At 54.3% G+C, this 27,202-nt stretch overlaps 11 protein-coding genes across 11 annotated transcripts; 6 read left to right on the top strand and 5 right to left on the bottom strand.

Moving 5' to 3' along the window:
* Positions 1-751: 751 nt before the first annotated feature.
* Positions 752-2,213, bottom strand: BO95DRAFT_173039 (rho GDP-dissociation inhibitor). Its single transcript, XM_025580832.1, has 5 exons — positions 2,067-2,213; positions 1,769-1,967; positions 1,193-1,515; positions 1,085-1,133; positions 752-1,015 (listed from the first exon to the last, which is right to left on the bottom strand). The coding sequence occupies exons 2-5, from the start codon at positions 1,857-1,859 to the stop codon at positions 885-887; spliced, it is 594 nt and encodes a 197-aa protein (XP_025440991.1). The 5' UTR covers positions 1,860-1,967; positions 2,067-2,213; the 3' UTR covers positions 752-884.
* Positions 2,214-4,436: 2,223 nt separating this feature from the next.
* Positions 4,437-6,113, top strand: BO95DRAFT_366052 (KilA-N domain-containing protein; the record flags this gene model as incomplete). Its single annotated transcript, XM_025582727.1, has 5 exons — positions 4,437-4,504; positions 4,583-4,829; positions 4,920-5,082; positions 5,141-6,026; positions 6,086-6,113. The coding sequence occupies 5 exons, from the start codon at positions 4,437-4,439 to the stop codon at positions 6,111-6,113; spliced, it is 1,392 nt and encodes a 463-aa protein (XP_025440990.1).
* An 822-nt stretch (positions 6,114-6,935) lies between these two features.
* Positions 6,936-9,029, top strand: BO95DRAFT_391952 (cleavage polyadenylation factor subunit CLP1). Its single transcript, XM_025583635.1, has 3 exons — positions 6,936-7,190; positions 7,299-8,118; positions 8,189-9,029. Exons 1-3 carry the CDS (start codon positions 7,053-7,055, stop codon positions 8,971-8,973), a joined length of 1,743 nt encoding a protein of 580 aa, XP_025440989.1. The 5' UTR covers positions 6,936-7,052; the 3' UTR covers positions 8,974-9,029.
* Positions 9,030-9,578: 549 nt separating this feature from the next.
* BO95DRAFT_366131 (chitin deacetylase CDA4) lies at positions 9,579-10,418 on the top strand (the record flags this gene model as incomplete). Its single annotated transcript, XM_025582730.1, has 2 exons — positions 9,579-10,034; positions 10,086-10,418. 2 exons carry the CDS (start codon positions 9,579-9,581, stop codon positions 10,416-10,418), a joined length of 789 nt encoding a protein of 262 aa, XP_025440988.1.
* Positions 10,419-10,580: 162 nt separating this feature from the next.
* BO95DRAFT_366025 (uncharacterized protein) lies at positions 10,581-12,875 on the bottom strand (the record flags this gene model as incomplete). The annotated part of the gene is made up of 2 exons (XM_025582726.1): positions 10,581-11,742; positions 11,923-12,875. The coding sequence occupies 2 exons, from the start codon at positions 12,873-12,875 to the stop codon at positions 10,581-10,583; spliced, it is 2,115 nt and encodes a 704-aa protein (XP_025440987.1).
* A 2,039-nt stretch (positions 12,876-14,914) lies between these two features.
* Positions 14,915-15,979, top strand: BO95DRAFT_365955 (quinone oxidoreductase family protein; the record flags this gene model as incomplete). Its single annotated transcript, XM_025582721.1, has 2 exons — positions 14,915-15,690; positions 15,754-15,979. 2 exons carry the CDS (start codon positions 14,915-14,917, stop codon positions 15,977-15,979), a joined length of 1,002 nt encoding a protein of 333 aa, XP_025440986.1.
* On the bottom strand, positions 15,872-17,859 carry BO95DRAFT_499430 (uncharacterized protein; the record flags this gene model as incomplete). The annotated part of the gene is made up of 4 exons (XM_025590957.1): positions 15,872-17,057; positions 17,105-17,353; positions 17,474-17,559; positions 17,605-17,859. 4 exons carry the CDS (start codon positions 17,857-17,859, stop codon positions 16,166-16,168), a joined length of 1,482 nt encoding a protein of 493 aa, XP_025440985.1. The 3' UTR covers positions 15,872-16,165.
* Positions 17,860-19,075: 1,216 nt separating this feature from the next.
* BO95DRAFT_483175 (inositol polyphosphate multikinase) lies at positions 19,076-20,695 on the top strand (the record flags this gene model as incomplete). Its single annotated transcript, XM_025590281.1, has 2 exons — positions 19,076-19,164; positions 19,315-20,695. 2 exons carry the CDS (start codon positions 19,076-19,078, stop codon positions 20,582-20,584), a joined length of 1,359 nt encoding a protein of 452 aa, XP_025440984.1. The 3' UTR covers positions 20,585-20,695.
* A 255-nt stretch (positions 20,696-20,950) lies between these two features.
* Positions 20,951-21,735, top strand: BO95DRAFT_444083 (mitochondrial 37S ribosomal uS19m domain-containing protein). The gene is made up of 3 exons (XM_025586811.1): positions 20,951-21,049; positions 21,127-21,490; positions 21,664-21,735. Exons 1-3 carry the CDS (start codon positions 21,007-21,009, stop codon positions 21,704-21,706), a joined length of 450 nt encoding a protein of 149 aa, XP_025440983.1. The 5' UTR covers positions 20,951-21,006; the 3' UTR covers positions 21,707-21,735.
* Positions 21,736-22,059: 324 nt separating this feature from the next.
* BO95DRAFT_444081 (putative TFIID and and SAGA complex TAF10 subunit) lies at positions 22,060-23,697 on the bottom strand. Its single transcript, XM_025586810.1, has 2 exons — positions 23,060-23,697; positions 22,060-22,906 (listed from the first exon to the last, which is right to left on the bottom strand). Exons 1-2 carry the CDS (start codon positions 23,480-23,482, stop codon positions 22,448-22,450), a joined length of 882 nt encoding a protein of 293 aa, XP_025440982.1. The 5' UTR covers positions 23,483-23,697; the 3' UTR covers positions 22,060-22,447.
* A 165-nt stretch (positions 23,698-23,862) lies between these two features.
* BO95DRAFT_444080 (putative MYB DNA binding protein (Tbf1)) lies at positions 23,863-27,133 on the bottom strand. Its single transcript, XM_025586809.1, has 3 exons — positions 26,298-27,133; positions 25,571-26,224; positions 23,863-25,517 (listed from the first exon to the last, which is right to left on the bottom strand). The coding sequence occupies exons 1-3, from the start codon at positions 26,838-26,840 to the stop codon at positions 24,195-24,197; spliced, it is 2,520 nt and encodes an 839-aa protein (XP_025440981.1). The 5' UTR covers positions 26,841-27,133; the 3' UTR covers positions 23,863-24,194.
* Between the last annotated feature and the right edge of the window lie 69 nt (positions 27,134-27,202).

Raw genomic sequence — 27,202 nt, 5'->3', positions numbered from 1 at the left:
TGTCCCCCACTCCCTTATCTCCTTTCTGTGCATTTATGATTTCTCAGGGGTGGGAAGTTGGGTAGATATCCAAGCATTTATAGACCGCTGTCAGGTGTTGTCATGTAAAAGAGAAATTTTAAGAGATATTGGATGGGTTGATACTGGAAGAAGAGGGCTTCAGAGGGGAGGGTTGCGAACAGTTCTATCAACAGTTGGGAAGCCAGTCTTAAAACCGACAGATCCTGCTACATACTACAAGTGACGTGGGTTATTACCAGCAACATCACACAACTTTTTACAAGTAGTTATATATATGGGCTAAAGATAGCTTATAGATCTGCATAAACCTCTTGGTGAGGTTACTGGTTCAAGTGCTAGTTACAAAAATTGTCAGATGAATCTTGAGAATAAGTTCTCAACTAGTTCAAATACCAATTGAAGATTACCCGCCAACTTCAACCTTCTTTCCACTATGTTGATTTCCAAGTCAGGTGTGCGTGTGTCCAATAAAGCAAATGGAGCTAGACGGAGACCGGGGAAGGTATGTGGGCCACAGGATCTCCACACTATTACCAACAGAAGGTTCGCATGCAACTCATATATGCAGATATATATATATTTTTGTAGTATAGTGTAGTCACTAAGTCCCAACCTCCCATCCAAAAAAAGCAAGAGAGGTTCTAGAAGAAAAGTAGAATTTATATATATGGAAAATCGGATAGATTTCTCTCAAATGATGTGTGCGAACAAATGCGTCCCAACGCTTGTAAATACTGGCAAGAAATAGTTATGCTGGCCCCATGGGACAAAAAAAAAGATGGGGTGGATCTTTGATCGTGGTTTCATAGGAAAAGAGAACACAGACGGGGGGGGAGGGGAAAGAAAACAGGAACGAAGATGATCTACCAGTCCTTGGCGATGTCAAATGACCACTCGAACTGGAGGTGAGTGTGGTCGTCGTCGTCGATGAACTTGGAGATGGCGTTGTAGTGGCCACGGTACAGCATTCCCGAGGGGGCTTCTTCGGCGGCGACTGTTTCATGAAAAGGTTAGTTGGTTATAGTAGTATGATGGGGAGGGGGTTTTAGCTGGCTCAACTTACACTTCTTCTCGTAGAACTGCTTGTCGGTGGTGTTGGGGGCGTAGCTTCCCTGTGACGAGTTATTAGGAAATTAGGGCGAGGAAGGGGAGGAGGAGGGGGGAAACTTACCAGCATCTCCTCATCCTTGCTGACCCGGACACCCTTGCGCTTGACGACCTGCAGGTACTTGAGGCCGCTGAGCACCTCGTGGTGCACCTGGAAGACGACCTTGATGTGGAAGGTGGAGCCCTCCTTGATCTTGAACGGCTGGTCCTTGAGCCCCTCCAGCGCGCCGGGGGCGGACAGGTCGATCACCACGTCGGACCGGCCCTCGACCTCCAGGGCCAGGGACTTGATGATGCACTTGCGGGGGTCGCTGGGGTCGCCAATCGGGGTGCCGGAGTTGAGGCCGAGCGAGGCCTTCCACCGGTTCAAGGCCTCGTCATCCTTATCTATGGTAAAGGAGAGAGGGATGGTTAGTAGGGGATAGAAACCATTGATGGCTTTGATGTTGTGGAGAAGCCTATAACAGCCGCGATGCAACTAGGTTTGTCTTCTGCATGGGGTAATTAAGCAAGGGGGAGGGGGAGCCGGCGTTAATGGCCACGAGGCAGAAGTAGAGGAAAGAAGAGGAGGGGGCGGAATGCTTGTGACAACAAAAGGGGGAGGAAGAGGGATACATCAAGAACAAATGATCACACATACCAAGCTCAGCATATTCGTTGATGGTCTTCTTCTCGCCGACCTTGAAGCCCTCGGTCTTGGTGGCAGTGAGATCGTCTTCGTGTTCAGGCATGGTGGTGGTGGTGATAGTGGTGGTGATGGTGTTGTTGATTTGGTTGTTTTGGTGGCTCTGGTGGGGTATTTGGATAGCGGATGGGAGAATGTGTCCAGAGGTAAATTGCTGGGGAAGATGCTCGCCTCACAGATGGCGGTTTTCTTGATTAGCCCAAGGACCAATTTAAGACCAAGAATCGAAGAGATTTCAAGTAGGGTCACTCACCGAGATTAAAATGAGGCCAGGAATTGCTGGGGGAGAGAATTGTTTTGGGATGTTTTGGAGTGGAAGGCCAATTGAACTACTAAAGGCCAAGTGGGGGGAAGGAAAAGGCGGTGGACAATCATGGCTATCAATGGATGGCCTTACAGGAGGGGGAGATTTAACTTATGAGTAGTTATCTCGGATGGGCCAGACTCATAGACTCATCACCATCACTAGCACTGGCACTGGCAGTGTGTACTGTACCTGATTGATCGATACCGAGTCATGGAATTGCTGGTCACGCAGTACTCGACCTCACACGAGAGAAGACGACTGCTTGACAAGGTGGCTGTTTACCAAATTGTACCTCGAAGGTGATCAGTCCTTTTTCTTGCCAGGCCATCAACATGAGGATTGCCCGGTCTTAGTCGAGGCTCCAGGAGTCCAGATGAGACATTTCTAGCCAAACATTACTCGCACTATGAAACCCCTGTCAAAATCAGCAACCAAGCTTGGACATGGGGCGCTGTTGGATCTTATCCGCTTCATGGTGGAAGCGCTTACTGTGTTTCTGCTCACTGTGTAGCTCTTCAGAGTGGGGTGAGTGTACAGTAACAGTGCCAGTACCTAGTACAGTACATGGCTCCTTTTCGAGTCGATCAACACTGGTGCTCCTCTAGTCTCAAACTAAATATACCCTTTGACTTCTCATAACATGTACCAGAAACCCTAGTACATATTTATAGAATGGTGTACTGTATATGTCATCTCTGGGTGTCGACTTCTCTACTTAATATCGTGAGTCCATGCCACTAAGGTCATCATCTTACGCCGCGCTAGGGGCCAGAAGGACCGTTCCAAGATCGTGATTGCCAGGTGCCAAGGTGCTCTTATCAAGAGCTACACACTGTGCAGACTATTGGAGGTATCTAATATCGAGGGAAAATATTCTCTGAGATCCTTGAAGCCTAGAGAACTTCATATACTCGCACTAATCGCTCTTCATACGGTCAGTCCAACATCCGAGGGTCATCAGTTGACTCAGAGACAATCGAGCTTTTCTACCCTGAGAATATACCAATCCAAGATTCAGTGTTTTGACAGTCCCCGTTGCCGAGGTTCCATATTTCCCGAGAGGTCTGCGAGTTCCATGTCCAAATGCGGCATTGTTCTGGAAGCGCGGACCAAGGTCTGTATCGAGGATGAAGCGGTGAGCATTGCAAATGTAAGAAAGATATTGCCTGCTGCTAAAAGAGTCCTAAGTTCCCGAAGGGAAGCAAGTAGATCAGCCATTCGAAGCCGTTACAAGAGTCTTCTACAGTGCTATTGGTGCGCATGGCTCGTGGACTGTCCTAAATCTGGTCTGCTTGACTGATAAGAACGAATCTCGCCCAAGCCAGTACTAGAGCGAAAGAGCGAACATATGGAGTAACTACTTGTCAGTTCCCCCAGACGGTAGTTAGTTAGGGAAGTTAGCGAAGTGTCAGCCCTGGCTCTGTGCATGTCTTTATGCATACCCCCATGTCCGGACTTCTGGCAAGGAATTTTGCTATCTAAAATTTTTCTTTGGTTCTTATCCCCTTCTTCTTTTTCAACGTGAGAATTGGGTAAATTCGAATGTGTTATAATCATGTATCCCGTAGCTCGATGACGAGTCGAAAACCCCCGCGACAAACTAAGGTGAGGCCCAACAAACCAAAACAAGAGAAGCGCGTCACGGGGACAACCGCGCTAGCTCAGGCGCCAAGGCATCAATACGTAGTGGGCGTTTCTCTGTAATCATTGATACCGGGGGATGAGCCGGCGGCGCTGGTACTTACTTTTCGGGTTAGAGGATGGGCCAATTGGTACGGATGACTGGTTGATTCAACGGTGATGCTGCAGTAGCGCCGTAACATTAGCCGGGCGGAACCGTCACGTAACCAGCGGAACATGCAATGATGGGAAGCGATTCGCCCGTCCTGTTTCGCTCGACTTTCATTCTCTGATTATTTTCCCTCCCCTACTCCCGAGTCTAGAGAAACCTAACCTTTTAGCGACTGCTGCTGCTGCTACTGCTTATCGACCGAGCGCCGCCTGGACTCCTCCCACACCCCCATTCCTGCCTTTATCATCTGGCTGGTTGTCGCGTATTTCCTTTCAAGCTTCACACCCCATCTACTGTCCGCCCGGTTTCCAAACCGTCGTGTTTGTCACCTGTGCGCTTTCGTCTTGGTGACGTCTTCTCTTCTCGCGATTTGTAGACAAGAGAGCGGCGACAAACGCGCCTGCAACGTGGCCGCCGCTTTGGTGTCGCATCCCCCCATCCATCATCCCACTCACCACCGTCCATCGCCCGAGTCTTTTCGAGTCTCTAAATTGATACCTCCCGCCCAATCCAATTCGTTCATCATGGTGCGCACCTTGCCGAGAAAGAACAACCCGCTCATCCTTAGCGATGAAGCGCCTGCTTGTAAGTTGTGCCTCTGCATCGGCAGCGTCGATTCCGATCTCGACCATTGCTATATCCACTCCACTCCGATCTGAGGTCGCGCCAGACTAACACGCACCTTGCTTCGTGCTTCTGCGATGACAGACGAAGAACTTCTTGCGCGCCGTCGCTTGGGAAAGACAAATCTTGCCGTGAAGCCCACCCAGATCGGCACCTCCAATGCGACCAAACCAGAGAACCTCGGCCCTTTTGAATATGCTCACTTGCGCGCTCCCTTGCCCAGTGATCTCAAAGGATCTGAAATCTTCCCTTCACATGCTCCTCAACAACACCCGGAGACGTACTTCTTGATGGTAAGTCGCGTCCTTCCAGGCCCTTAGCCTTTCGGAATCGGAACGTCACGGAACCATGGTTAACGGAGTGGGTTCCTTTGTCTCTTCCAGCGTCGTAGCAGAGACGGATACGTTAGCGCCACGGGCATGTTCAAGATCGCTTTCCCTTGGGCTAAGCTTGACGAAGAACGATCTGAGCGGGAGTACTTGAAAGCACGGTCTGAAACGAGCGAAGACGAGATTGCCGGCAACGTCTGGATCTCTCCTGTACTTGGTAAGTTCTTCGAACCACCTTACCTTCCCTGGCCTACCGCTCTGATACCGTTCCTCAGCTCTTGAGCTCGCCAAGGAGTATCAGATGTACGACTGGGTCCGAGCCTTGCTTGACCCCACCGATATTATCCAGAGCCCTTCCTCTGCAAAGAAGCAAATCACGCCTCCCCCCAGGTTCGATCTGCCTCCTATCGAGGCCCCGACCCTCCTCACTTCTACGACCCGTCTCAGACGAGGACGCTCGGCCTCCCCTAGCAAGAGACCTAGTTCGCCCCGGAAGCCTAGACAAACCCGAGCCATGAAGGAAGCGAACGCTGCCGCCACCAGCGCTGCAAATGCTACCCTACAGTCTTCTCTCGACTTGACCGCTTCGACCGTGGAAAGCGAGTCGGTGATCAGAGCCATCCAGCCCAGCGTGGAAGTTGATAGCGATCAGAAGCCTGCCCCCACTCCTAGAAAGTTGAAGACGCCCAGACCCTCCAAGATTGCGCGTCGGGTCATTCCTGAGGACAATGTCGAAGAAGAGCAAAAGGAGGAGCAAGAGGAGGAGCAAAAAGAGGAGGAGAAGGAACAGAAAGTGAAGGTCGACGTCGAGACCACCGCCAACACCTTCGACGATGTCAAGACCACCCAGACCACCGTCTCCGTGGAGTTGCCGGTTACTCTTCCCGAAGCACCCTCTGCAGCTGATACCGAGCAGATGATCGCCAAGGCCAAGGAAATGGTGGAAGAAGCTGTCAAGCTCCAGGCAGAGACCGCCGAGCCATCGTCAGCCAAGGCGGCCGTGAAACGCAAGACTGACGCTCTCAGCGACGATGAGGATGAGGAAGATGAGGAAGCCCGCACTCTCCGGACGAAGCGCGCCAAGGTCCTGGAAGAGAAGCTCAAGCAGGAGCGCGTCCGGAATCGTGCTCTTGTTGGTGTTACAGCTGCCTTTGCTCTTGCGTTAGTACCCCTCTACAATACCCGGTCTTTCATCGCACATTACTAACTGGACTATGCAGCGCCTCGATTCCTTACTTCTTCATCTAAAGAATTTAATACATTTCTCAATCACGAGTGGAGCCAAAGACGCACGAGGTCCTTCGTGATCTCAACCTACGCCCGCATCTGTAGTAACCGACACCTGTCTCCGCCATGATCATAGGTTCCGCAGCCTCTTTGACCGTATGTTCACAACTGCCATGGTCCCTGACGACTTTTGCCATGCAATGCCCGCGAGAAGCCTCTTTCCGTGCACTTTTGCTACCCTCGCTCAAATCCGAGTTCGGGCTTTGGTCGATTATCCCCTTGCCAATCACGATTCTTCCCCCAATCATGGTCATCTTGATGTTTACCGTATCTGAACCAGTTTATTTCCTTAGCAATGCTGTGCCTTTTGGTTGCGAGTGATGTGCGTCGAGGCGGGGGAGATTGGTCTGCACAGGTCCTGGAGATCAGAAAGAAAGCCTTGGGTTCGTTTCGTTCTTTACCTGCACCTTTTCATTATCCCCCTTCTTCCTGGATACCTGATATATGCCCCTATAATGTGGTTTTTCTTTTTCGTTTCTACACCAATTGCGCCGGGAAAGACCCCTGGTGTCGTGATGCAATCGGATGGCTTTGACTGGACTGTACTCGGGCGTTGTGCTATTGTTAGGGTAGATTCGGCAGACGACGCTACATGCAAGAATTTGAATGTTGATAAGTAGCGATGTTTATCTCCAGATTGTAGATTGGCGGTTCGGCCTTGTTTTTTTTGGGCATAGTGGGGTAATACCAAGTGAAATTGGCATTTGAGCTGGACTCCGCTGCAAACCAGCAAAACATCGTTATCGGCGGGTGGTTCTCTCTGCCTGACGTCTCCGAAGGTTTGTTTCTTCCATTCTTTGTTCTTCCTTTCAGACTTCTCTCTTACTGTGGTGCAAATAAAATCTACGAATCTACCATACCCATCCCTACGCTCATTGATCTCCTCAGCACCGTAATGCCATGTCTCTTCCGGGATTAGACCTTACACAGCCCTCCGGGGAGAAGGAGTTTGTCCCCGCACCGCCGACGCAAATCACTGTCGGCAAAGGTTCAGAATGGCGGTTTGAGGTCGCGTTCGGCACCGTCGTGCGCGTCAAGGTGAGCACAGCCTTCTCAAGAGGTTCTACAGCTCTCATGCTCGATGGATTTTTGTTTGATCCTCAATTGACCCCTCAGCAACTAACTGACTGATCCCGAGAGAACTAGCTCCTGACCGGCACCGCCGAATTCTTCGGTACGGAACTCGCCCCCTCCCAGACGTACACCTTCACCGGCACGAAAGCCGCGATCTACACATGGCACGGATGCATGCTCGAGGTCAGCGCCGGCGAGTCCTACGCGACACCGGACAGCCTTGCGCCTGGCGGCAACAACAGCAGCAGCAGCAACAGCAACAGCAACAGTAACGAACCACCCACGACGGGTGGCGGCGGCGGCGGCGGTCGCGGCCTGGGCGCCGGAGGCTGCCAGAGCGAGTACACGGCGGAGGAGACGCCGATGGTGGAATACGCGAACGTGCACTTTGCGCTGGAGACGATGCGGCGGCAGGCCAAGGCGCAGGGCAGGGACGGGCCGCGGGTGCTGATCCTGGGCTCGGAGGACGCGGGCAAGACGAGTCTGGCCAAGATCCTGACGGCGTACGCCACCAAGGTCGGGCGGCAGCCGGTGGTCGTCAACCTCGACCCCACGGAGGGGATGCTGAGCGTACCCGGGACGCTGACGGCCACCGCGTTCCGCACGATGATCGACGTCGAGGAAGGCTGGGGGTCCAGCCCCATGTCCGGCCCCAGTGCGGTGCCCGTCAAGGTGCCCCTGGTCTACTTTTACCCGATGGCCAACCCGCTCGAGGCCGAGGGGTCCGTGTACAAGGCGATCGTGTCGCGGCTGGCTGTCTCGGTCATGGGCCGCATGGCCGAGGATGAGGATGTCCGGGAGACGGGGATCATTGTCGACACACCGGGGATTCTCAGTCAGAGTAAGGCGGGGAATGTGGACTTGATCAAGCATATTGTGACGGAGTTTGCCAGTGAGTTTTGATTGATTTGTTGTCACGAGGTTTTAGGAGCATTTACTGACGTGATTTGGGGATGATACAGTTACGACGATTTTGGTGATCGGCTCCGAACGACTCTACAGTTCGATGATGAAGGAGTTTGATAACAAACCTACGGCCAGTGCGTCTGCCGTGGCGTCGGATGAGCGCATCTCCGTGATCAAGCTGTCCAAGTCCGGGGGATGCGTAGATCGGGACGCAGCGTTCATGAAGGCCGTCCGCGAGTCGCAGATCCGCACCTACTTCTTCGGTGACCAGATCCCTTCCGCCGCGTCAGGGGCGCTGCCGCTGTTGGCCGCCTCTTCCAAGAATGTGACGCTGTCGCCGCACGCGCAGCAGCTGGATCTCAGCACGCTGTCGATATACAATTACACCATCGCTACCCCGGAGGAGGACGAGGATGAATATGACCCGGCGTCATTTGGCACCGATTCGTTCCTCCCTGGCGGAGGCAACGAGGCGGGCTCGAACCACAATCAGCAGCAGCAGGAGGACAGTAGTGCAACGTCTGTCCTGCCCGGGTTCGGGAGTGCGCCGTCGAGTGCCACGGCGGAGACGGGCGGCGGCGCAAATGTGCCGTTGAAGAAGCTGCTCCCGCCGGCGCCCACGGGGCTGGCCAATTCGCTGCTGGCGATCACGCATGCGCCGACGACGGCCAGTGCGGCGGACGTGCGGGATGCGAGTATCATGGGGTTCTTGTATGTGGCGGATGTGAACAACGAGAGGGGAAAGATCCAGGTGTTGGCGCCGGTGGGGGGGCGAGTGCCTCCGCGGGCGTTGGTGTGGGGGAAGAAATGGCCGGGCGAGGTGGTCGGATTGGTGGGTTAGCACGGAGTAGTACTGAGTACATTAAAAGCGGTTAGTGTTGATTGATATGATAAGCCACTGGGCACCTACGGATACTCCGTACCTTCATCTCCTCCTCTCCATCAACAACCAACAACCATCCCATCCCAACCCAAACACTCTTTACTTTCTACTTGCTAGATCCATTCAACCGCAAAGACAATGGCCTAGATTATCTCTTGAAAGCTGCACCAGCCAGACGTCTCTCATTTCGACAACAACCACAACCACAACCACCACCACCACCAAGCCCAACCAACAACCGAACAACCACCACTCCTTACCCCCAAACCAACCACCACCACCAAAACAAAGAAATGCCCCGCCTCCACCTAACAAACCATCTAACCCGCCTCCTCACCCGCCTCCTAACCACCCTACCGCGGCCCCTCCAGTCCCTCCTCCCACTGCACCTGCGCACGCGCACGCGCGCCCGCGCCCGCTCGCGCGCCCTCTCCCGGCCCCCAATCTACCCCTACCCCTACCCCGACGCCGCAACCAACTACAAAGACAAACCCACCCCCTCGACAGACTTCCACGCCTCGACGCCGCACAAAACCCACCTCCTGACGCGCCGCACCCTGAAGATGGCCCTCCTGACCCTCTGCCTTCTCCTCACCCTCCTCATCCTCCTCCCGGCATACACAATCTACCGGCCCCCCAACCTCCTGATCCGGTACTTCCAGCACCGCTGGCCGGACGCCCTCTTCCACGTGCCGCTCCCGGCCTCCGCCCCGCCGACGATCGCGCTGACCATCGACGATTCTCCGTCCACGTTCACCGCGCAGATCCTCGAGATTTTGCGGGAGAACGACGCCCGCGCGACGTTCTTCGTCATCGGGGCGCAGATACCCGCTCCCGGGGTGGGGCCGCGCGGAGGGAATGGGGAGGCGATGTTGCGCGAGCTGGTCAGGGAGGGGATGGAGCTGGGGAATCATGCGATGTCGGATCGGCCTTCGCGGGACCTGAGCGATGCGGTGCTCGAGGCGGAGGTGAGGGGCGTGCAGGGGTGGTTGGAGCGGGTGGAGGATTTGGTCTTTCCGGTAGGGGAGGGGGAGGGACGGGGAGAGGGAGGGGGAGCCGATGGGGTGCAGGCGAAGGCCAAGTATAAATGGTTTAGGCCGGGGTCTGGGTTCTTCTCGGATCGGATGCGCGTGCTCATCCGGAAGCTGGGACTGCGGATTGCCCTGGGTAGTGTGTATCCGCACGATGCGCAGATCAATCGGCCGCGGGTCAATGCGTGGCATATTCTCAGTATGGTGCGGTCGGGCAGTGTGATTGTCTGTCATGATCGGAGGGGGTGGACGGTGCCGATGCTGAAGCTGGTGGTGCCGGAGTTGAAGAGGAGGGGGTTTCGCGTGGTCACGCTGAGTGAGTTGGTGGAGTTGGGCGAGCAGAGTCAACTGCCGAAGCAGATTAGTGCCTAGTACCTAGGAGGGTGGCACACTACGAGGCTGCTTTTTGTTGCTGTTGCACAGAGGTGATACATGTATATAGTCTAAGTCTACCGTACAGGCTGGTCCTGAAGCACAAACAATCAAACAGTAAAGATACACACACACACACACACACACACACCCGTCATCCGGCTACTCCCATCGCTTCCACTCCTCCATGTTCTTCCGCATCTCACTCTCAACTTCATACCCCCGACTGGCATCCTCCAGCAGCTCGGCTTGGCGGTCTCGGTACCGCTGCTCGGCCTCCCGACGTCGCAGCGCCACCAGCTTCAGATACGTCAGGTCGTCCAGCTGCACCGCCTCCTGAAACTTCATGCGCATCCGTGGCGAGTACAGCTGGCAGCTCGCCTCGCGACAGCGCGACGGGCCTTCCCCAGGAAGAAGCCGCATCGTGGTCGAGAACTTGCGCGCAATCGGGAGCTTGGCCTTGACCAGCGGCCACACCACATCGTCGTAGCAGTCCTCACACACCGTGAGCTCAGGCAGCTGCGGCATGTAGTGCCAGGTGCTGAGAACCTGCCGGTCCCGCCGGCAATCTCGAAGTACTACCTTGCGCCGCGCATAGGACAGGAACTCGCGGATGTCCGGCCGCACCGCATGCTCCAGCTCGGCTCGGTTGGCGGCCATATCCAGGCAGTCGATATAGCGGACGAACCGAGCACTGTCAGTCACAAAGTCACACGCCCTCTCCTGCTTGGTGGCACTGCGTTTGAATGTCTCCCGGTGCCGCGGCATCAAAGTCCTCAGGTTGCGAACGCAGGAGTGGCATACGTTGAACTGCGGGAGATACATGTCGGTGTCCGGGTCCACCACACGGTACCAGTACTGATCACTGATAGTGCGTCCCGGGCAAGGCTTGCTGCCTGACGGTGGCCGCGTGATCTGCAGGAGCAGATCCAGGTGGTCCAAGTGCTTCTTGAGTGTCTGCATCCATGCCAAGCGCGTCCATGGCTCATTCATGGAACAGCGAACCTTCTCTTCGCGGGGTCGGGGGCTCGCTAGGACAAAGAGATCTCGGAACCGGGACTTGCGCATCTGTTTCATGCAGGATGGACAGATATCCAAGTGAGGGATTCCCTTGACGGTGTGCCAGTCCTGGTATCCTGCCACAGGAACTGACCGAGGGCAAGGCGACAGAAAGTACTGGGGCTTAGGAGAACTTCTGCGCACGGCACCCTGCGAAGAGCTTCGCCGACCAACTTGTTTTCCAGTCTGGTAAGCATCTTCGGGGTCTTCATCGGGTGACACAGGCCGCTGCAACGTGTCATCCAGGAAAGACACAGCACGTCTACTGGGGGTGTGCGAGGACACCGACTGTGCCCTGTCTGAAGACTGGGATCGTCCATCCGGCCTGTTGCCAATCGAGGGCCGCGCTGGGGCCTCGGAGGCCAGCGCTGCAGTAAATGAGGCCGAGAAAGGATCCTCTTCACTCTTCTCGTGTTCAGTAGACTCCTTGGCCGTCGATGTAGACTTAGAAGGGATCGGCTGGTTAGCCTGTGGCGCGCCGCACCCATTAGGGCACGTAATGGATGGCTTGAGGCCTGCTTGCTCAACGGTGGCGATCGGTTGGGTAGCTGCAGCTGCAGGTGGCGGACTGTTCTGATCGTGGTTCTGTGAAGCCTCTTGCGATGCGCGAAGTTCTTGCCTCTGGCGCAACTTCTCCTCTATCCTCTCAGCCAAAGTAGGCCCAGTGGAAGACTTTTCTGTGGGTGAGGCCGGAGGCTTGAGCGAGGAACCCTTCACTCCAATGGCAGCCGAATCAGATTGATGGCCTAGCTTCGGCATGGGAGGCCTGGTCACCTGCTTGGCAGATGAACTGGGCTTCGCACTGCCCGCTCGCTTCAAACCAGGCGGGGATGCCGTGGTTGTGGTTTCGATCGCTTTGGCGGGCGTGTTGAATGTCACAGGGCCAGTCCGGGATCCCTGGGCCAAATCTCTCTTGGGAATACTGTCCCTCTGAGTACTGAATTTGGCTCCGCTAGGCCGGCCATCGACGGTCTTGCTCGGGGTTCGGGCTTGCTGCGGGCGTGCTAGCGAATTTGGAGCGCAAATCTTATCTGAAGAAGCCCATGAGGTCGACAGAGGCACAGCCTGATCATCCTCGACAATGTAGAGCATTGGGTCATGTTCAATTTCCGCTGACGGCGTTGGCGGCCCTGCGTTGTCATCAGAGCCGCTCTCGCGGACTGAGTCGTCATAGATCGTCGTGTGAACAACTGAGGAGAAGGATAGCACATCCACGATCACTGGATGCTGGTCAATAGTTCCCCGAGAGCAGACACCCTCCACTCCGGGCTTTTCTCCTAGCTTGGTCATCCCGTGTAGTTCGCGAGAAAGGGATACCGTCTCGTCTTCCACGGAAGGCGCAGGTGGCCATTGGGTCTGCTTGCGCCAGCGCAAGTGCACCTTGGTCCTGAGATACATGGCGACGAGGGGTAAAGCAAAAATCAGAACAGAAGAAAACTTTGATCCAGTCGAATACAAGGCTCCAATTGGTGTGAGGGCGGCACTCCTGGGGATTTATCCTGCGGTGGCACGTCGGATCAGAATCACGTTCCTGGCTGTTGGCATTATAAATCCGTCGAACGTCGGACTCACGAGAGAAACGTTCTCGAGGAAAGAGCAAAGGATCCAGCGGACGCAAACAATCAAAAGTAAACAGAAAACACACAAGCCCCGGGCGGAGTCAGGGAATCAGCAATTGAGTTGGAATGGGGCCGAACGGCGCAGGAAAAATTGGAGCAACTAGTGAGCAGAAGACTGGGGCAGTCTCTGAAAACCTTCCAGGGGCGATTGGAATTAAGTATTAGGCGAAAGTATGGTTAGTAGTCCTGATGTACAGTTCCAGGGACAAGAAAAACAAGCACAGAGAATACGGAGAGACTATATAAAGTAAATCGACCCCAATGGGAACCCGGTTGGGCAGCGCCTCTGGCCGGGGTACTGGCCCTATCAGAATCCAGCCCCAGAGATTGGGCGTTAACAGCGAGCGAATCAATCACCCCCGACGCTGAAACACGACGATCGTGGCCATATGTCAAGCGTTGGGAACGAATGGTCCTGCCTGAGCCATGTCAACAGGAGTCGTTGAAGATGAAACCATTCTGATCCCCGGACAGGAGAATGGCTTGATCGTGCATGCGTAGAGGTGAAGCTGGCCGTTGATTTGTCCCACCCCTCCTTTGTCGTCGGTTCAGGTGCCAATTGTTCGACCAGGGGCAGGTAAGCAGGCGAAGTTTTAACCTGCGGGAAAGGCGTCATCCCCAAGGCACAGGCGGCGAACTAGAGGGATGGTTATTGGCCTGACAGACATGACAGGCAACTAGAAGAGCAGGGCTTAAGCAAAGCCACACACGATCACGGTCTGTATTGGGCGCCTCTGGCTACATATGCCACCATTGGGATGAGCTGCAGCATTCTTGACCTGTAGATGCTGGTCGTATGGTGCGCATCGACCAATGGGCATCTCATCTGCGGCAAGCGATGCGATGATATCAGCTGGAAAGACGGTGAGAAGAGGTAATGGGTGGCAAGCTGCATTGAAAAGAAGGCGAGGGCTTTGGGAGGGGTGTGCTGGCGTGATGGGTTGAAAAGTTGGGATATACGTCTGACGGTGATGCAGGGCCGCTGTCAGAAGGAGTGCGATGACACCATCGTGGGATTGTGGAAGGAGGAAAGCAACTGGAGCATCATCGATCGATGCATCGAGTAGTTTAGTTCCACTGCGGGCGGGCAAGACAACGGGGTACTCCCGAAAGGGTAAGACCGCCATGCGGGAAGTTGTGCTTTGCTATGCAATACATGACTCAGCTATGCCTACATAGTTATGCCGTCGGCAGTTCGGAGCGATGATCGGGCTGAGGCCGCGGATATCCGACGGTTCGGCAATGATGCCGATGGCGTCACTCCGTCGGATGAAGATTTAAGAACGGTGGACGCTGGACACAATTGCGAAATGCGAGTTGCGAGATGAGATAGAGAAGAGTCAAAGAAATGCCGCGTAAAAGATCTCCTACTCCTACTCCTAGCACTTACTAGATGAATATTGAATGTAATCGATAGGGGAAAACCACCTCGTCGCAAAGCGTAGACGTAACGATAGGTTGAAAGGTGTGGGGTAAAAGGAACCAGAATTATTAATGATAGTAAACACGAGCATTCGAGATCATGACAGAAAACAAGCATCTCGGAATTGAGCCGCCTGAAGATTAGTGATAGTGCTCGTGTTAACTATCCATCTTTTTGATTACGTTGGATATAACCCACCGATCACCCCGTCCCTCCCTCCACTCTCAATCCTTGCCCCTCCAATGCCCCTCAATCGCATCGTCCCTCGTCTACTCCGCACCGCCACGCCAACTGCGTCTTTCTCACCCCCGGCGCTCCGCCTTGCAGCTCTAAACGCTCACTTTCGACCCTCGCCTTTCTCCCCTATCAGCTTCCCCACCCGCACCAACACCACCATGTCCGTCCCTCAGACCATGAAGGCCGTCCAGGTCGAAAAGCTAGGCGGTCCCGAGGTCCTGGAGTTCAAGACCGACCAGCCCGTGCCTAGTGCCCAGGAGGGCCAAGTGCTGGTCAAGAACCACATCTCGGGCGTGAACTACATCGACACCTACTTCCGGACCGGACTGTACCCGTCCGCGAAGCCCGAGATCCTCGGGCGGGAGGGTGCCGGCACCATCGTGGCGCTGGGCCCCGGGCCCAACCCGTACAACCTGCAGGTTGGGGATCGGGTCGCCTGGCTCAGCACGGGCGGCTACGCCGAGTACACCGCCGTGCCCATGGCCAAGACGGTCAAGATCCCCGAGGGACTCTCCGACGAGGACGTGATGGCCGCGTTCCTGAGCGGCCTGACCGTCATCACCCTGGCCAAGGAGACCTACCCGGTCAAGCAGGGCGAATGGGTGCTGCTGCACGCTGCCGCCGGCGGGGCGGGCACCCTCATGACGCAGGTGCTCAAGTCGATCGGCGCCAAGGTCATCGGCACGGCCGGGGGTCCGGAGAAGTGCGAGCTGGCCAAGAGTCTCGGCGCGGATGTGGTGATCGACTACCGCAGTGAGGCCGGCAAGGACTGGCCCCAGAAAGTCAAGGAGATCACGGGGGGTCAGGGCGTGGATGTCGTCTTCGACTCCGTCGGCAAGGACACCTGGGAGGGAAGCTTGGAGGCCGTTAAGCGCAAGGGTACCATCGTCTGGTTCGGTAATGCCAGTGGTCCGGTGCCGCCGTTGCCTCTACAGTAAGGATTGATGAGATCTCCGGGTTGCAATGTCCGTCAAGGCTAATGAATGTTCGTCTACAGGAAGCTCTCCCCCAAGTGTGTCAAGGTTGCTCGTCCTCAGCTGTTCGGCTACATCGAGACTCGCGAAGAGTTTGAGTTCTACGTCAACGAGCTCTTCTCGTTGCTCCAGTCAAACAAGCTCAAGGCTAGAGTTCATAAGGTCTATCCTCTGGAGGATGTCGCCGAGGCACACCGTGATCTGGAAGGCCGTAAGACCACCGGAAAACTGCTTCTGAAGTCGTCTTAAGCTTGACGCTGTTGATCATAATGAGTGTATGTTCGTTGAAGATGACAATGCTAGGCTTCTATATAAGAGATTTGAACAATATTCATGTCGTCTTATTCTCTGAGCTAGTCAGTTACGTAAATTCCATGCGTGGCTAAACCTATCTGCTGCTGTCAAATCCAAGCTTGACACTCGCTTGGAACGTGCTTAGAGTACATCCTGCACATCCGCGATCCCATCACCCTGCTCAGAAGCATCATCCTCCTCGGCCTCCATATCGTCTTCGTCCGCAGTGTCCCTCACCGGCCGTGGTTTCTTCCACCCCAGCATAAGGTCATTTGCAAGAACCGTGTAGATGGTGCCGTAGACGTTGAAGGTCTCTTCAAAGTAATCAAGCCCACAGTTCATCATCCACACCGGTGTCATCACCTTCATACCCGGATAACAGAGTTGCAAAAGAGGTAGCTCCACATAGAAACTGAAAATGACTGGGATCATGGCTTGCTGCCGCTGTTCCGGGGTCATATCACATGCCGGCCTTGCTGGGTCCCAGTAGGATATCGCGGTGATGCGGCCAACAGGAACGAGGTCGGGGGCGTGCATTTTGTAGAAGTCAAGGACAGTATCGTTCGGAGGATGGATAACCATAATCTCAAAGCCGTGGATATCATCTACACGTTTGGAAATTAATTCATCTGTATGAGCTAAATCTCGGAAGTCGACAGCCATTTGATCTGTTCCCGCACCAGCGAGGGCGAATTTCACGACCTTGCGCGCCACATCTCTAGTCATGGGAGGACCGTCCGCCCACGAGCGTTCTTCGTCGTCTTCCTCAGTGTAACAATCATAGAGGTGGCCTCCGAAGAGCGTAGAACAGGCTTTGTTGAAATGGCCGGGCCCTTTGACCATGAACTGCTGATTCTTCCAAAGCTCTGTAGCGGCGATGTCACACGACTTCCTGGCCTGTTCAATGTTGTCCTTGTATTCTGGGCAGACCTCATGATACAGTAGGTAGGACAGGAAGTTTCGAATGGTGACCGTACCCAGGTTGACCATGTCTTCGGTTTCGGGGTTGAAGTAGGATGGGAAGTAGGAGGTCCTGTTCGCTGTCAGCGACAATTTACTTTGAGTTAGGCCAGTGCTTACAGATAGCCCCGGACCACCGCTTCAAAGTCGATGATGAGGTTTGCTGTGTCCCTTGGGATGCTGGTCTGCGTTCTAGCCTGAAGGATCTGCTCGCTGTCGAGGTCCTGAAGGTCTTTTTGATCGGAGCCTGCGAACATCCTCGGAGAGACGTCCACACCCCCATAGGCCAAGTATTTCAGGAATATATCTCTTCGGAAATTCTCGAGGCGGCGATTGTTCTGGTAGCGTTGCAAGGCATCTTCAATCCGACTACCACAGATCAGCATCACGAGTGTTCCGTCAAAATGAAAGGCTTACTGAATGATTGGTCGAGACCTGTGACGTATAATTAGCTGAAAGTGAACTGAAAAACACGGTATAATAACATACGGGTTGTATAAAACCTGCTCAGTCTCATACTGAGCTGGGGTCATGGGAGCATCGACGTAGTATTCCTCAAAGCCAGTGGGCTTGCCCTGTTACAGTCAGCTCAGTCCTCGGACGTGAGTTCTCAGACAAACCAGGCCACGCTTGCTCCTTGACTTTTTGCTTTTCTTTTTCTTTTTCTTGAGCTTGATGATGTTGTCGAAGAATCCCGGAGCTTCTTGTTCCCCGATGCTATCGACCTGCCCCTGCGTGGAGACTGAATCGGTGGATTCGAGGTTCAGGGTGTTAGCCGGGTCCGAGGCCAACTGAGCTTGAGCATCTTCTGCCTGTTTCAGTGAGTCCGAGGTAGAAAAATGAGTAGAAGACGAGGTTTCTTCCTTGTTTTCCATTTCGAATCTTCGAGTAGGAAGGTGTTAAGGTAGTCTGCTAAGAGGAAACTAGAAGCTATGGGATGAAGAGACGAGAAGAGACGAGAAGGGCGGAAGAAAAGAACGAGGGTAAATGATGGAGTTGAGGAGAATGAGAATCATGAGGGAGGAGAAGAGTTGCTGGCAGTGATTTTGCAGTGAAGGAAAGGGCAGGGCGTGGCTCCCTCATGATACCGTCAGTGAATGGGTTGTTGTCCATGCAGGTTGCCTCGGGCTGTTTGTAGACTGGCAGTTATGGACATTTCTGATGGATATACAGGCTGAGACAAGATACGACATCGATAGATACTTGTTTGTTTTGTAGCAAAGTAAGATGAAACTAGTATGAAAGTATTATGATGAGTTTTGATACAATGATTGTATCCAAGACAAGAACAAGTGTGTGCGCTATACAAAATACCTTAAGACAAGTAGTAACTTCCCTCCTACTCTCTATAGTACAGTACATCGCCGGCACATTGCAGAAGTATACAGATAGTCAGTTGCCATGTGATGCTTGAGAAACGGTCCCAAGACAAATGCAGCCATTAAAATCGACACATTATCAGGCAGTCGAGAGTTGTCTGGAGACACCCGAAAGAGTTGAGCGGCAGACGGCAGACCATTCAGAAGTATAGAAAGCAGGCGAGATTAACTTATTCTTGCCTTGTGCCACCAGATCCAGTCAGCATAAGAGACGATCTTATGCTAAAGCGCATCGTATCAGCCAGGCTGTGAAATTCCAGGCTGACTTCCTGCTTTCGTGGTGAAAAATCCCCGTGATGTGGATTTTGAATAAGATTAAATGATGATCGATGCCCCTCAGCCTTGCTTGGGGGTTCAGATCGGCTTCCCCGACATTTTTCCATTTACTTCTCTCATTATTATTGACAGTGCCAACCCAAACCAAAAACCAAACCAACCCGCCTGTTGTGGCTTGTCTCTCCTTTCCTTTCCCCCACCCCCTGCTAGGCATTTGTTTGCTTCTAACAGGAATATATTTCTTTTCCCTCCTTGACCCACTTTTGGAGGATTTCCCTCTCCTTCTCATCTTCTCCCAACCCTCCGACCCTGCAACTTCCCGCCTGCTGAATCTCCGTCCCTTTCCGTGACTCATGCGGAATGCCGTCTAAACTCCATCGGTCTCTGTTGGACAGTGATTGACCTCCCTGTTATTGTGCTCTAAATCCCCTTCATCATGCAATCGTCTTCGCGATCAGAGAACGCGATGACCGCAAAGCTGGACCACGACAGTTTCGTGGCTTTCGACCATGCCGCCGCCGGACAGTGAGTGTGCCGCAACAAATTTCCCTGTCGCATCCCGCTCCCTTGTCGCAACCAACATAACACGATATCGCTTCAACTCTGCAGCCTAAATCCTTGCCGTCCTTAGAATTGAAGCTTCGGCGAACTTACTAACAAGAAACCCTGCTGTAGCGAAGGCGTCCAGTGTACCGTATCCGGCACCTTCATCGCGAAGCCCTGCACCGCTCAAGAAGTCGCGTTCTACGAATCCAGCGCCCTACACCCGGCATTCCAAGAATTTCTGCCCACATATATCGGCACGTTAACTTCCGCGAATGACCAGCAGCCTCTGGCCCTCGCCGCGGCCCAGCAAGCCGGCGCCATCATGCTGCCCGGCACGGAATATTCTTCCGCGTCGGATACCCCTACGGCCACCGTCGCATCTCAAGCCCAAGCGGCCGTAGCGACGGCGACCCCCATAGTGACGGCAGCCCCCGAAACGGCCAGCTCAAGCAGCCCGACAGCAGCAGCAGCAGCGGAGTCGTCGTGGGTTCCCTCCAACGGAAAGAAACTCGAGACGGGGATCTCGATCGTGCTGGAGAACGTGGCTGCGGGGTTCATAAGACCCAATGTGTTGGACGTGAAGCTGGGTGCGCGGCTCTGGGCGGACGATGCGCCGCCCTTGAAGCGTGCGAAGCTGGACGCGGTGTCTAAGGAAACGACGAGTTCCACGCTGGGGTTTCGCATCGCGGGGATGAAAGTCTGGACGGGCGTGAGTGGGGAGACCGACGAAGGGAGCCGGACCGACCCCTATGCGACGAAGTACGAGGGCGCCGAGGGCGCCAAGGGGCAGGTCATCGAGGCGGACGGCTACAAGCGCTACGATAAATGGTACGGCCGCTCGCTCACGGCGAACAACATCAAGGACGGGTTCCGGGCGTTCCTCGCTGGGGCCAAAGCCGGGGCTGTGGATCGGACCCAGCTGGTCGCGCGACGGTTAGCTGGGGAATTGAAACAGGTGCAGGAGGTTCTGGAGTCCGAGGAAAGTCGCATGTACTCGTCGAGTGTGCTGATTGTCTACGAGGGTGATCCGGACGCCATGGAGAAGGCGCTGGAAGAGGAGCAGAAGCCCCAGTCGAAGCAAGAAGAGGACGATGACGACGAAGAGGAGGAGGAGAACGTCGAGTTTGAGATCTCCGAGGGGTCTTTCCAAGTGGTTGATATACCCATTGGCCAAGGCAGCGTCTCTCACCAGGCTATCAATATCAACCTCGGCCCCGAAGTCGCAGAGTTGGGGGAGCTGGATCTCGACGAGGACGAAGAGGACCCCCCTAAAGTGCATGACCTGCGGCTGATCGACTTTGCGCATGCGAGCTGGACCCCTGGCCAGGGACCGGACGAGAACGTCCTGAACGGAATCAGGAGTTTGACTCGGATACTGGAGGAACTCGCCTTGGAGTAATTGTAAGAATAGTTGCAGTTTGAAAACCACTACAGTCGCTGGCGGCTTTAGGAATAGCACCATTTTCCACCATACAACACCCGAGCATTTAGCATCATCAAAATGGAACCCATCGCAGATATATAACTATACCCAAAAAACAAAACAAATATGAAACATCTCTCCTCTGCTAAAATCCCAGTAGTAAGTAGAATAGCGAACCTCACCTGTCCCGCCACATACTTATAGATAGATAGATGGCGGGCGGAAGCCCAAGCAAGATCTTACATAATCACCTCCGCGCGCAGACCTCCTCCGCCGGCCGACCGATTTGCAACTATCCAAAGCCCGCCCAGCCCGCCCGCCCGTCGACTCCAACAATTTTCCCCTTCTCGCAACCAGGAGCAAACCACCTACACCACAGAAGGTTCTCTCCTCTCAAGATGTTCCCCACGCGAGCCCTCCTCAGCCGCTCCGTCTGGAAAGGTCAGTCACTCCTCTATTTGCCCTTCATCCAGTATAATCAACACTGAATCCAGCTCACTAACAATCCCATCAAACAGGCCCGAACATCGTCCCGTACGTTTTCCCTGCCCAGGATCCAAACCCAAGCCCACACACACTCCATGGCATACGGTCCAAGCAGACTGCTACCGCCGTCAAACACCCGCTCCCACCAAACCCCCCATCCCAAACCCAACAACAAACCAATAAACGCCTCGGGCAAAAGCTAAACGATTATAGTCTCCCACTCCCGCGCAAACTGCCCGCTCCCCCGGGGACGCCGCCGATCCGCACGCAGAAGCGCGCCGCGACCATCCTGCCGAACTTCGTGGGGCTGAAGTTCTCGATCCACAACGGCAAGACCTACCACGACGTGCTGATCACCGAGGAGATGGTGGGCCGGAAGTTGGGGGAGTTCGTGCCGTATGTTCCCCCTCCTCTTTATTTGTTGTGTTCTGCTTGGTTTGGGGTTCGGTTTGGACGGGTTTGAGGGGGGGAGAAGATGAGGGTGAGGGTGCTGGGTGGAATGGAGCAAGGATAACGGTTTACCAAAGGAGATTGTGCATGCGCGCTAACCGTTGGGTTTGGGGGTTTAGGACTCGCAAGCGTTTCACCTACAAGATGTCCAAGAACAAATAGATCTTGTCTCTTTCCAGGGGCATGGGGGCATGGGGCATGGGGCATGTCTGGGGTTGTCGGGGGTTGTCTGTCGATACCTTTATTCTTCTTATGGTTGGGCCTTTTGCGAACTTGCGCAGCTTGGAATCTCTCGTCTTTCGCGAGTGGGAGATGGGCTCTGTGCAAGTTGAAACTGAAGTTGCATTCTAGTTTGTGTTTGGCGTTTTTTTTTCTCTCTTTGTGCTTGATATGCTGGAGAAAGGTCTCGGTAAAAGAGATAGAGATGAAAGAGGGATGGCTATGTATATTATGTATTATTTATCTATCCATGACACACGAGGATTCAAGGTCCCAAAGTCTGCTGCTTAAAGAGGATCGATCGTAAGGGTATTATTTGGCATTGCATATACATGTAGAATTGAAACCGCCCCAGAAAAAACACCCATACTCCGATTTGTGCAGGCCCAAGGCCCAGCATGCAGGATATCTATCGTTCAGGAAACACACCACCCCCTCACGCCGCAATATACGCCATCAAACAGACAACCCAGCGCCCCCCGACCAAGGAGGACTGCAAGAAGAGAAAAGCAAGCATGGCATCAACTCAGCAAACCAGCCAGCCTTGCCCCTCAAAAGAGAAGGAAGAGAACTTCATATCAAACGGAGCCCCCGTAGGAAGATCTGCTCACCGACCCAACCCGCTTTTAGTATAAGAGCCCACTGTTCCACGCCTATCTTCAACCGACAATCATCAAGCCCCCTTTACCGATAGAACTCCCCCCTCTTAACACTAACCCCATACTCCGCAACCGCCATGCCCAAATCCTCCATGGTGAGCACCGTCCGACCTTGACCCGACCCTCCGGACCCTCCACCGCCGAACCCGGGCCTCTGGATGCCCAGATGTGTGCCCGCCTTCCCCTTGCCTGCCTCTCCACCCGACGGGCCCGTCGCCGCGCCTGTCGACCCGACACCCCCGGCACCACCGGGCATGCCCAACCCCGAGGCGGCGTTCAAACTGCCCATCGGGTTGTTGGCGGAGGAGCTGTTGGACGCGCGGATGCGAGCGTACTGGTACGAGTCCGCCGCGATATCGGCGATGAACTTCTGGGTGGCGAGGGCGAGGAGGCGCGCGAGGTGCGGCGGGGTCTGGTTGGGGCCGTTGCCGGGGGGTGGGAGGCCCGCCAGCGTGAGGTAGTGTGCTGTTACGGCGTCGGGGATCTAATAATTTGATGTCACTGTTAGAGAAGGACACAGTTGTGAATGGATGGATGGTATGGAATAGTTAGTGACCGGCGGGGTCGGGGTGGATGGAGGACGCTAGACAGTGGGAGAAAAGCGAGGGGAGCAGCCGGGTAGACAACGAAAACGTACAATAGGTGCATATTCATCCATCTTCCCTAGAAACTCCCGGAGACTGGTCTCCTTCTTAGACGGCGCAGCGGCGGCGGCGAGTGCGTCCACGGAGGTCGGCGCGGGAACCGGATTGCCCACATCGTCAGCGCCGCTGATCGCAGTCGCGTTGGCGTTGGCGTTGGTGCTGGGCGCGTTGGTCATGTCGACGTCTTCTTGCTCAGTTGGAGCATCCAAGACCTTATTGGCGTTGCTATCGGCGACGTCGGGTTCTTGTTTGGGCACTACCGTGCCGGGTGAGGTGACAGGGGGTTGGCTGGATGGAGGAGGAACGGGCGTAGAGGAGGAAGCTGCAGTCGATGATGATGTTTGAGGAGGAGGGGGAGGAGGAGGAGGTTGCGATGAAGGCGGAACAGCAGGCTGTGATGACGATGATTCGGCCATGGTTGGCAGTGGCTAATGGGGAAGCGCAAGGGAGTCCAATGGGTGAGAGGGGAAGGCGTCGGCGGTGAATGCAAGGTCAGCAGTATTGAAGCAATTTATACAGGTTCAAGTATAATCCCTGCAATTGTGTTATCGCAGCGCCTGATTGGGATTGGAGGTGATACGGGGGTTTCCTGGGGGGAGTGAATGAATGGGAAAGCGACCTGGGATAGAATTGAATTATCAACTGCCGCGGTGGTTGGGGCGGAGGAGCAGAGCATGGCCTGTCTCTCTTGGCCGCGTTCGGCCCGACTGCTGCGAAATTAGTTACCTACTTGCTACAGGACAGCCAACTGGCAAGCATTAGCTAGACACTTTCATTATCAACAAAGACTTATTTGTTCTCATTTAGTATTGTTCAGTGAAAAGGGAAAAAAAAACACAAAGACAGAAAGTAATTAAATGAGAAAACATGATTATTCAGTTAATGTTGTACAATCCGCAAGATACTCCTACAGCTTCGTGCACCATTCGCACCATATGCATCAACCCTCATACAGTCCCACCAAAGAATCACAGAAATAGACAGTCGTAGACAGTGAAACCGCTCAGAATCCCCGGCGAAGAAGAGAAAAGAAAGAACCATAAGAAATAATACAACTCGATCAAGGGAGGAAAGAAGCACGATCGAGAAGTGAAGTTAATTGGTGTTTGAGCATGAACCTCGATCTCATCACTGACCCAAATGCATATTCGGATCAATCTGATCCTGATGATGCGGGTGCGGGTGATGCTGGTGATGATGATGATGATGCTGGGGTTGTCCGAAAGACTCTCCATGCACCTCTTGACCGAGGGTCTGCATCAGGTTCTGCTCCGCCGTCTGGTCAAAAGCGGAATGAGCATTCGGGTCATGGGTCAATCCAGGGGAGGCAGACATGGCATCGTGTCCGTGACCCAGACCAACTGGCTGAGCATGGGCGCCGGCAAGAGCCATCATACCCTTGATGCCTTCCACATGGGCCTTGTCTTCCTCGCCCTGCTTCTTCTGCCGCTCGCGGGCTTCCCGCTTGGCAGCCTGGGCTGGGGCGCGAGTCTTCAATTCACCCGTGACGAACTTCAGGTAGTAGGGCACCTCGATGCCACTCTTAAGGAAGAACAGCTTCAAGTTGCGAGCCTTGTCTTTGAGCTGGACTTGGTTACGATCTTTCAGGGCTTCACTTATGGTTCCTCCAGGGCCAAACATGGCGAGGATCTGACTCCAGTGAGGTCCCTTGACGCGATCCAACCCTGCCATCAACGCATTCTCCTCTTCAGTAGTCCAGGGACGACGCTGGCTAGGTAATCCGGACTTGCGGCTGCTAGGCGATGACTTGGCAGATGCTGCCATGCGAGCCCGCTCGTAGAGGACCTGGGTGGGTTGCGATTGAGAATAATGTGGTATCCCGGGCATGTATCCGTGATTGGCAGCAGCCGAGTTGGGTCGCGGAATCGATGCGGGGGTCACATGGCTGTATTGCTGGAAATTGGCCTGGAGAGGGCTTGGCTGGAATGTGAGTTGGCTGGGCGGGTGCTGGTAGCCAGACGGCGCTGGACTGTGATGGTAAGGTTGCTGGTGAGTCTGCTGGTGTGGCATCTGACTCGTCGGCTGAGCAGCAGAGTACCCATGCAAAATCTGACCGCCCTGCGGCTGTGCGTGCTGAGGAACCTGCTGTTGCGGCATCTGCTGGGGCTGGTGAATTGTGTGTTGCTGATGGTGCTGCTGGGGCTGAGGTTGCTGGGGCTGGTGCACCTGATGTGGCTGTTGTTGGTTCTGCTGAGATTGCTGTTGCTGGTACTGCTGCTGCTGTTGAGAGCGCCTTAATCCGTGGCCTTGAAGAGCAATCTGCGCCGCACGCGCCGCACGAGCAACAAGATCGCCGTGCATGTTACGATCGACGGGAACATCTGGTGGCTGCGACGAGACCGGGAACTGGCCTTGAAGGGGGGCGCTAGGAGGTTCCTGAGATTCTCCATTCGATGAGGATGGCTGGCGACCCTTTGTGATCTTTTTCGTCTGGCTCGCCGTTAGCACACTGAATAATCAAAGTAGGCAGGGGGGAGTCAGACCTGTTGGTTGCTGATAGTGTCAAAATTCTTGGTGATGTAGGAGCTCAGGTCCCGGAGGAAGTCCTCCCAATGGTATTTGTCTGGCAAAGCTTTCATGGCTTCCTCGTTGTTGACGTCGCTAAGTAGAATGTCACGGCGCGATCCGGCGCGCTTGACAAAGTCGGCCTCGCTGGGAGCCAGCTGGCGAGTTCCTGAGCGGCGGTCCAGGAGCTGTTGCTCCAGGTCATCTGGGAAGAGATCATAGAGCAACTCTGTTCGGGTTCGCTCTGAATTGTTCATGGATGCAATGAATGCCTGAGTCTTGAGTTCCAGGAACAAAGCACCTTGCACCTTGAGAAGACGACCGCCTTCGGGGACAAACACATCCAGGAAGTTGTCGTTGAGCTCAGAAAATCCAATCTCCTGTGTGCCAAAGATGCTGGAGACGAAGGACGCCAGGTTCGCTTTTCGAATGATATCAACTTGCGACGGCTCGGTAAGCTCCAGTTCGGTCGGAGACAGAAAAGACTTCTTGGTGGAGTAGACCTTCTTCGTGTGATCGAACAGCGAGCGCATGGTAGCGTAGGCTTGGCCACTCTCCGTCTCCGGCTCGGAAACGAATGAGGTGATTTCTTGATACGAAGACTTGGCAAGCAAAGAGAGGATTTGGGTAGACTGTGGGAGGGTATTTTGTCAGCTGCTTTCGTTCTTGATTTTTCAAGTACATCTCAAACACTGTTTCACATACCAAGTTGTCCAAAATAGGCAAACTCTGACTCTTCAGGTGTGAGTTGGCCTTGACGAAAACCATGCCTTTTGGGGCTGGACTTGTGGTGTCCGCCAGCTGTTGCTGACCGATCACAACTTGTTCCTCCACACGTTCGGCGTGATTCATGATGCTCGAGATCACAGTAGCCATATCCGAATCAATATCGGCAGTCACCTCGGGCGCAACTGCGGTGTCCGTTGCCGTGCCATCGAGTTGGGCGCCGTCGAGTTGAGCGCCATCGAGTTGAGCACTATCGAGTTGAGCACCATCGAGTTGAGCACCATCGAGTTGAGCGCTATCGAGTTGAGTCGGGGTGTCTTCTGGATGTTCCACCGTGTCCACGATGCTGGGGCCCAACGCAGATGCTAGTTCTTGTTCGATCTGATCTCCAGGAACTTGGTCTGCTGTCAATTCACTGGGGTGTGGCGGCAAGACGAGGTCGGTCGGCTCGGATTCGAGACGACGTTTTTTGGAAGCCCGGGGCGACACCGAGCCGTCCTCTTCCTCGAGGGGATGCGACATTTTGGGAGTCACTTAAGCAGCAAACAAATTAGCAACATAGCAAGGTAGTTGAGCAGTAGTACTGTATAGTCTTGTGACGTCCAAAGCCATGCAATGATTGTTTAGATCGGATTGGGTTGGGTTCAGAGCAAGCAGCAAACGGGGAAGAATCGCCTCCTTCTCAGGTCGCCCCCAGCACAACTCACCATGGCTGTCAGTCTCGGTCGGGAGCGGGGGGAGTTCAGAGGTTATAGAATCCTCAACTTTGGGGCCTGTTGCAGTTATGTCGGCCATGATAGGGACGATTCCCGATGGGAGGGAGATGCCTGTCCTTTCCAAGAGCAGAAATGAGGGCTTAGGGGTAGGGCGCAAGCGTAGGGCTT

Source organism: Aspergillus brunneoviolaceus, assembly GCF_003184695.1.
Source record: "Aspergillus brunneoviolaceus CBS 621.78 unplaced genomic scaffold BO95scaffold_44, whole genome shotgun sequence".
Classification (NCBI taxonomy): Eukaryota; Fungi; Ascomycota; class Eurotiomycetes; order Eurotiales; family Aspergillaceae; genus Aspergillus; species Aspergillus brunneoviolaceus.
The sequence above is the reverse complement of the archived record's forward strand: the minus strand, read 5'-3'. Positions and strand labels throughout refer to the sequence as shown.

What these genes read in the sequence shown, in the direction of transcription:
- BO95DRAFT_444080 (XM_025586809.1), bottom strand. Translation starts at nt 26,840, where the DNA reads ATGTCGCATCCCCTCGAGGAAGAGGACGGCTCGGTGTCGCCCCGGGCT. An exon ending in TGCCTATTTTGGACAACTTG is followed by an intron (nt 26,225 to 26,297) that starts GTATGTGAAACA and finishes ACCCTCCCACAG; the next exon opens with TCTACCCAAATCCTCTCTTT. An exon ending in ACACTATCAGCAACCAACAG is followed by an intron (nt 25,518 to 25,570) that starts GTCTGACTCCCC and finishes ACGGCGAGCCAG; the next exon opens with ACGAAAAAGATCACAAAGGG.
- BO95DRAFT_173039 (XM_025580832.1), bottom strand. Translation starts at nt 1,859, where the DNA reads ATGCCTGAACACGAAGACGATCTCACTGCCACCAAGACCGAGGGCTTC. An exon ending in CAACGAATATGCTGAGCTTG is followed by an intron (nt 1,516 to 1,768) that starts GTATGTGTGATC and finishes CCTTTACCATAG; the next exon opens with ATAAGGATGACGAGGCCTTG. An exon ending in GCAGTTCTACGAGAAGAAGT is followed by an intron (nt 1,016 to 1,084) that starts GTAAGTTGAGCC and finishes TTCATGAAACAG; the next exon opens with TCGCCGCCGAAGAAGCCCCC.
- BO95DRAFT_444081 (XM_025586810.1), bottom strand. Translation starts at nt 23,482, where the DNA reads ATGGCCGAATCATCGTCATCACAGCCTGCTGTTCCGCCTTCATCGCAA. An exon ending in TGGATGAATATGCACCTATT is followed by an intron (nt 22,907 to 23,059) that starts GTACGTTTTCGT and finishes TCAAATTATTAG; the next exon opens with ATCCCCGACGCCGTAACAGC.
- BO95DRAFT_391952 (XM_025583635.1), top strand. Translation starts at nt 7,053, where the DNA reads ATGTCTCTTCCGGGATTAGACCTTACACAGCCCTCCGGGGAGAAGGAG. An exon ending in GCACCGTCGTGCGCGTCAAG is followed by an intron (nt 7,191 to 7,298) that starts GTGAGCACAGCC and finishes CGAGAGAACTAG; the next exon opens with CTCCTGACCGGCACCGCCGA. An exon ending in TATTGTGACGGAGTTTGCCA is followed by an intron (nt 8,119 to 8,188) that starts GTGAGTTTTGAT and finishes GGGATGATACAG; the next exon opens with TTACGACGATTTTGGTGATC.
- BO95DRAFT_444083 (XM_025586811.1), top strand. Translation starts at nt 21,007, where the DNA reads ATGTTCCCCACGCGAGCCCTCCTCAGCCGCTCCGTCTGGAAAG. An exon ending in CAGCCGCTCCGTCTGGAAAG is followed by an intron (nt 21,050 to 21,126) that starts GTCAGTCACTCC and finishes CCCATCAAACAG; the next exon opens with GCCCGAACATCGTCCCGTAC. An exon ending in AAGTTGGGGGAGTTCGTGCC is followed by an intron (nt 21,491 to 21,663) that starts GTATGTTCCCCC and finishes TTGGGGGTTTAG; the next exon opens with GACTCGCAAGCGTTTCACCT.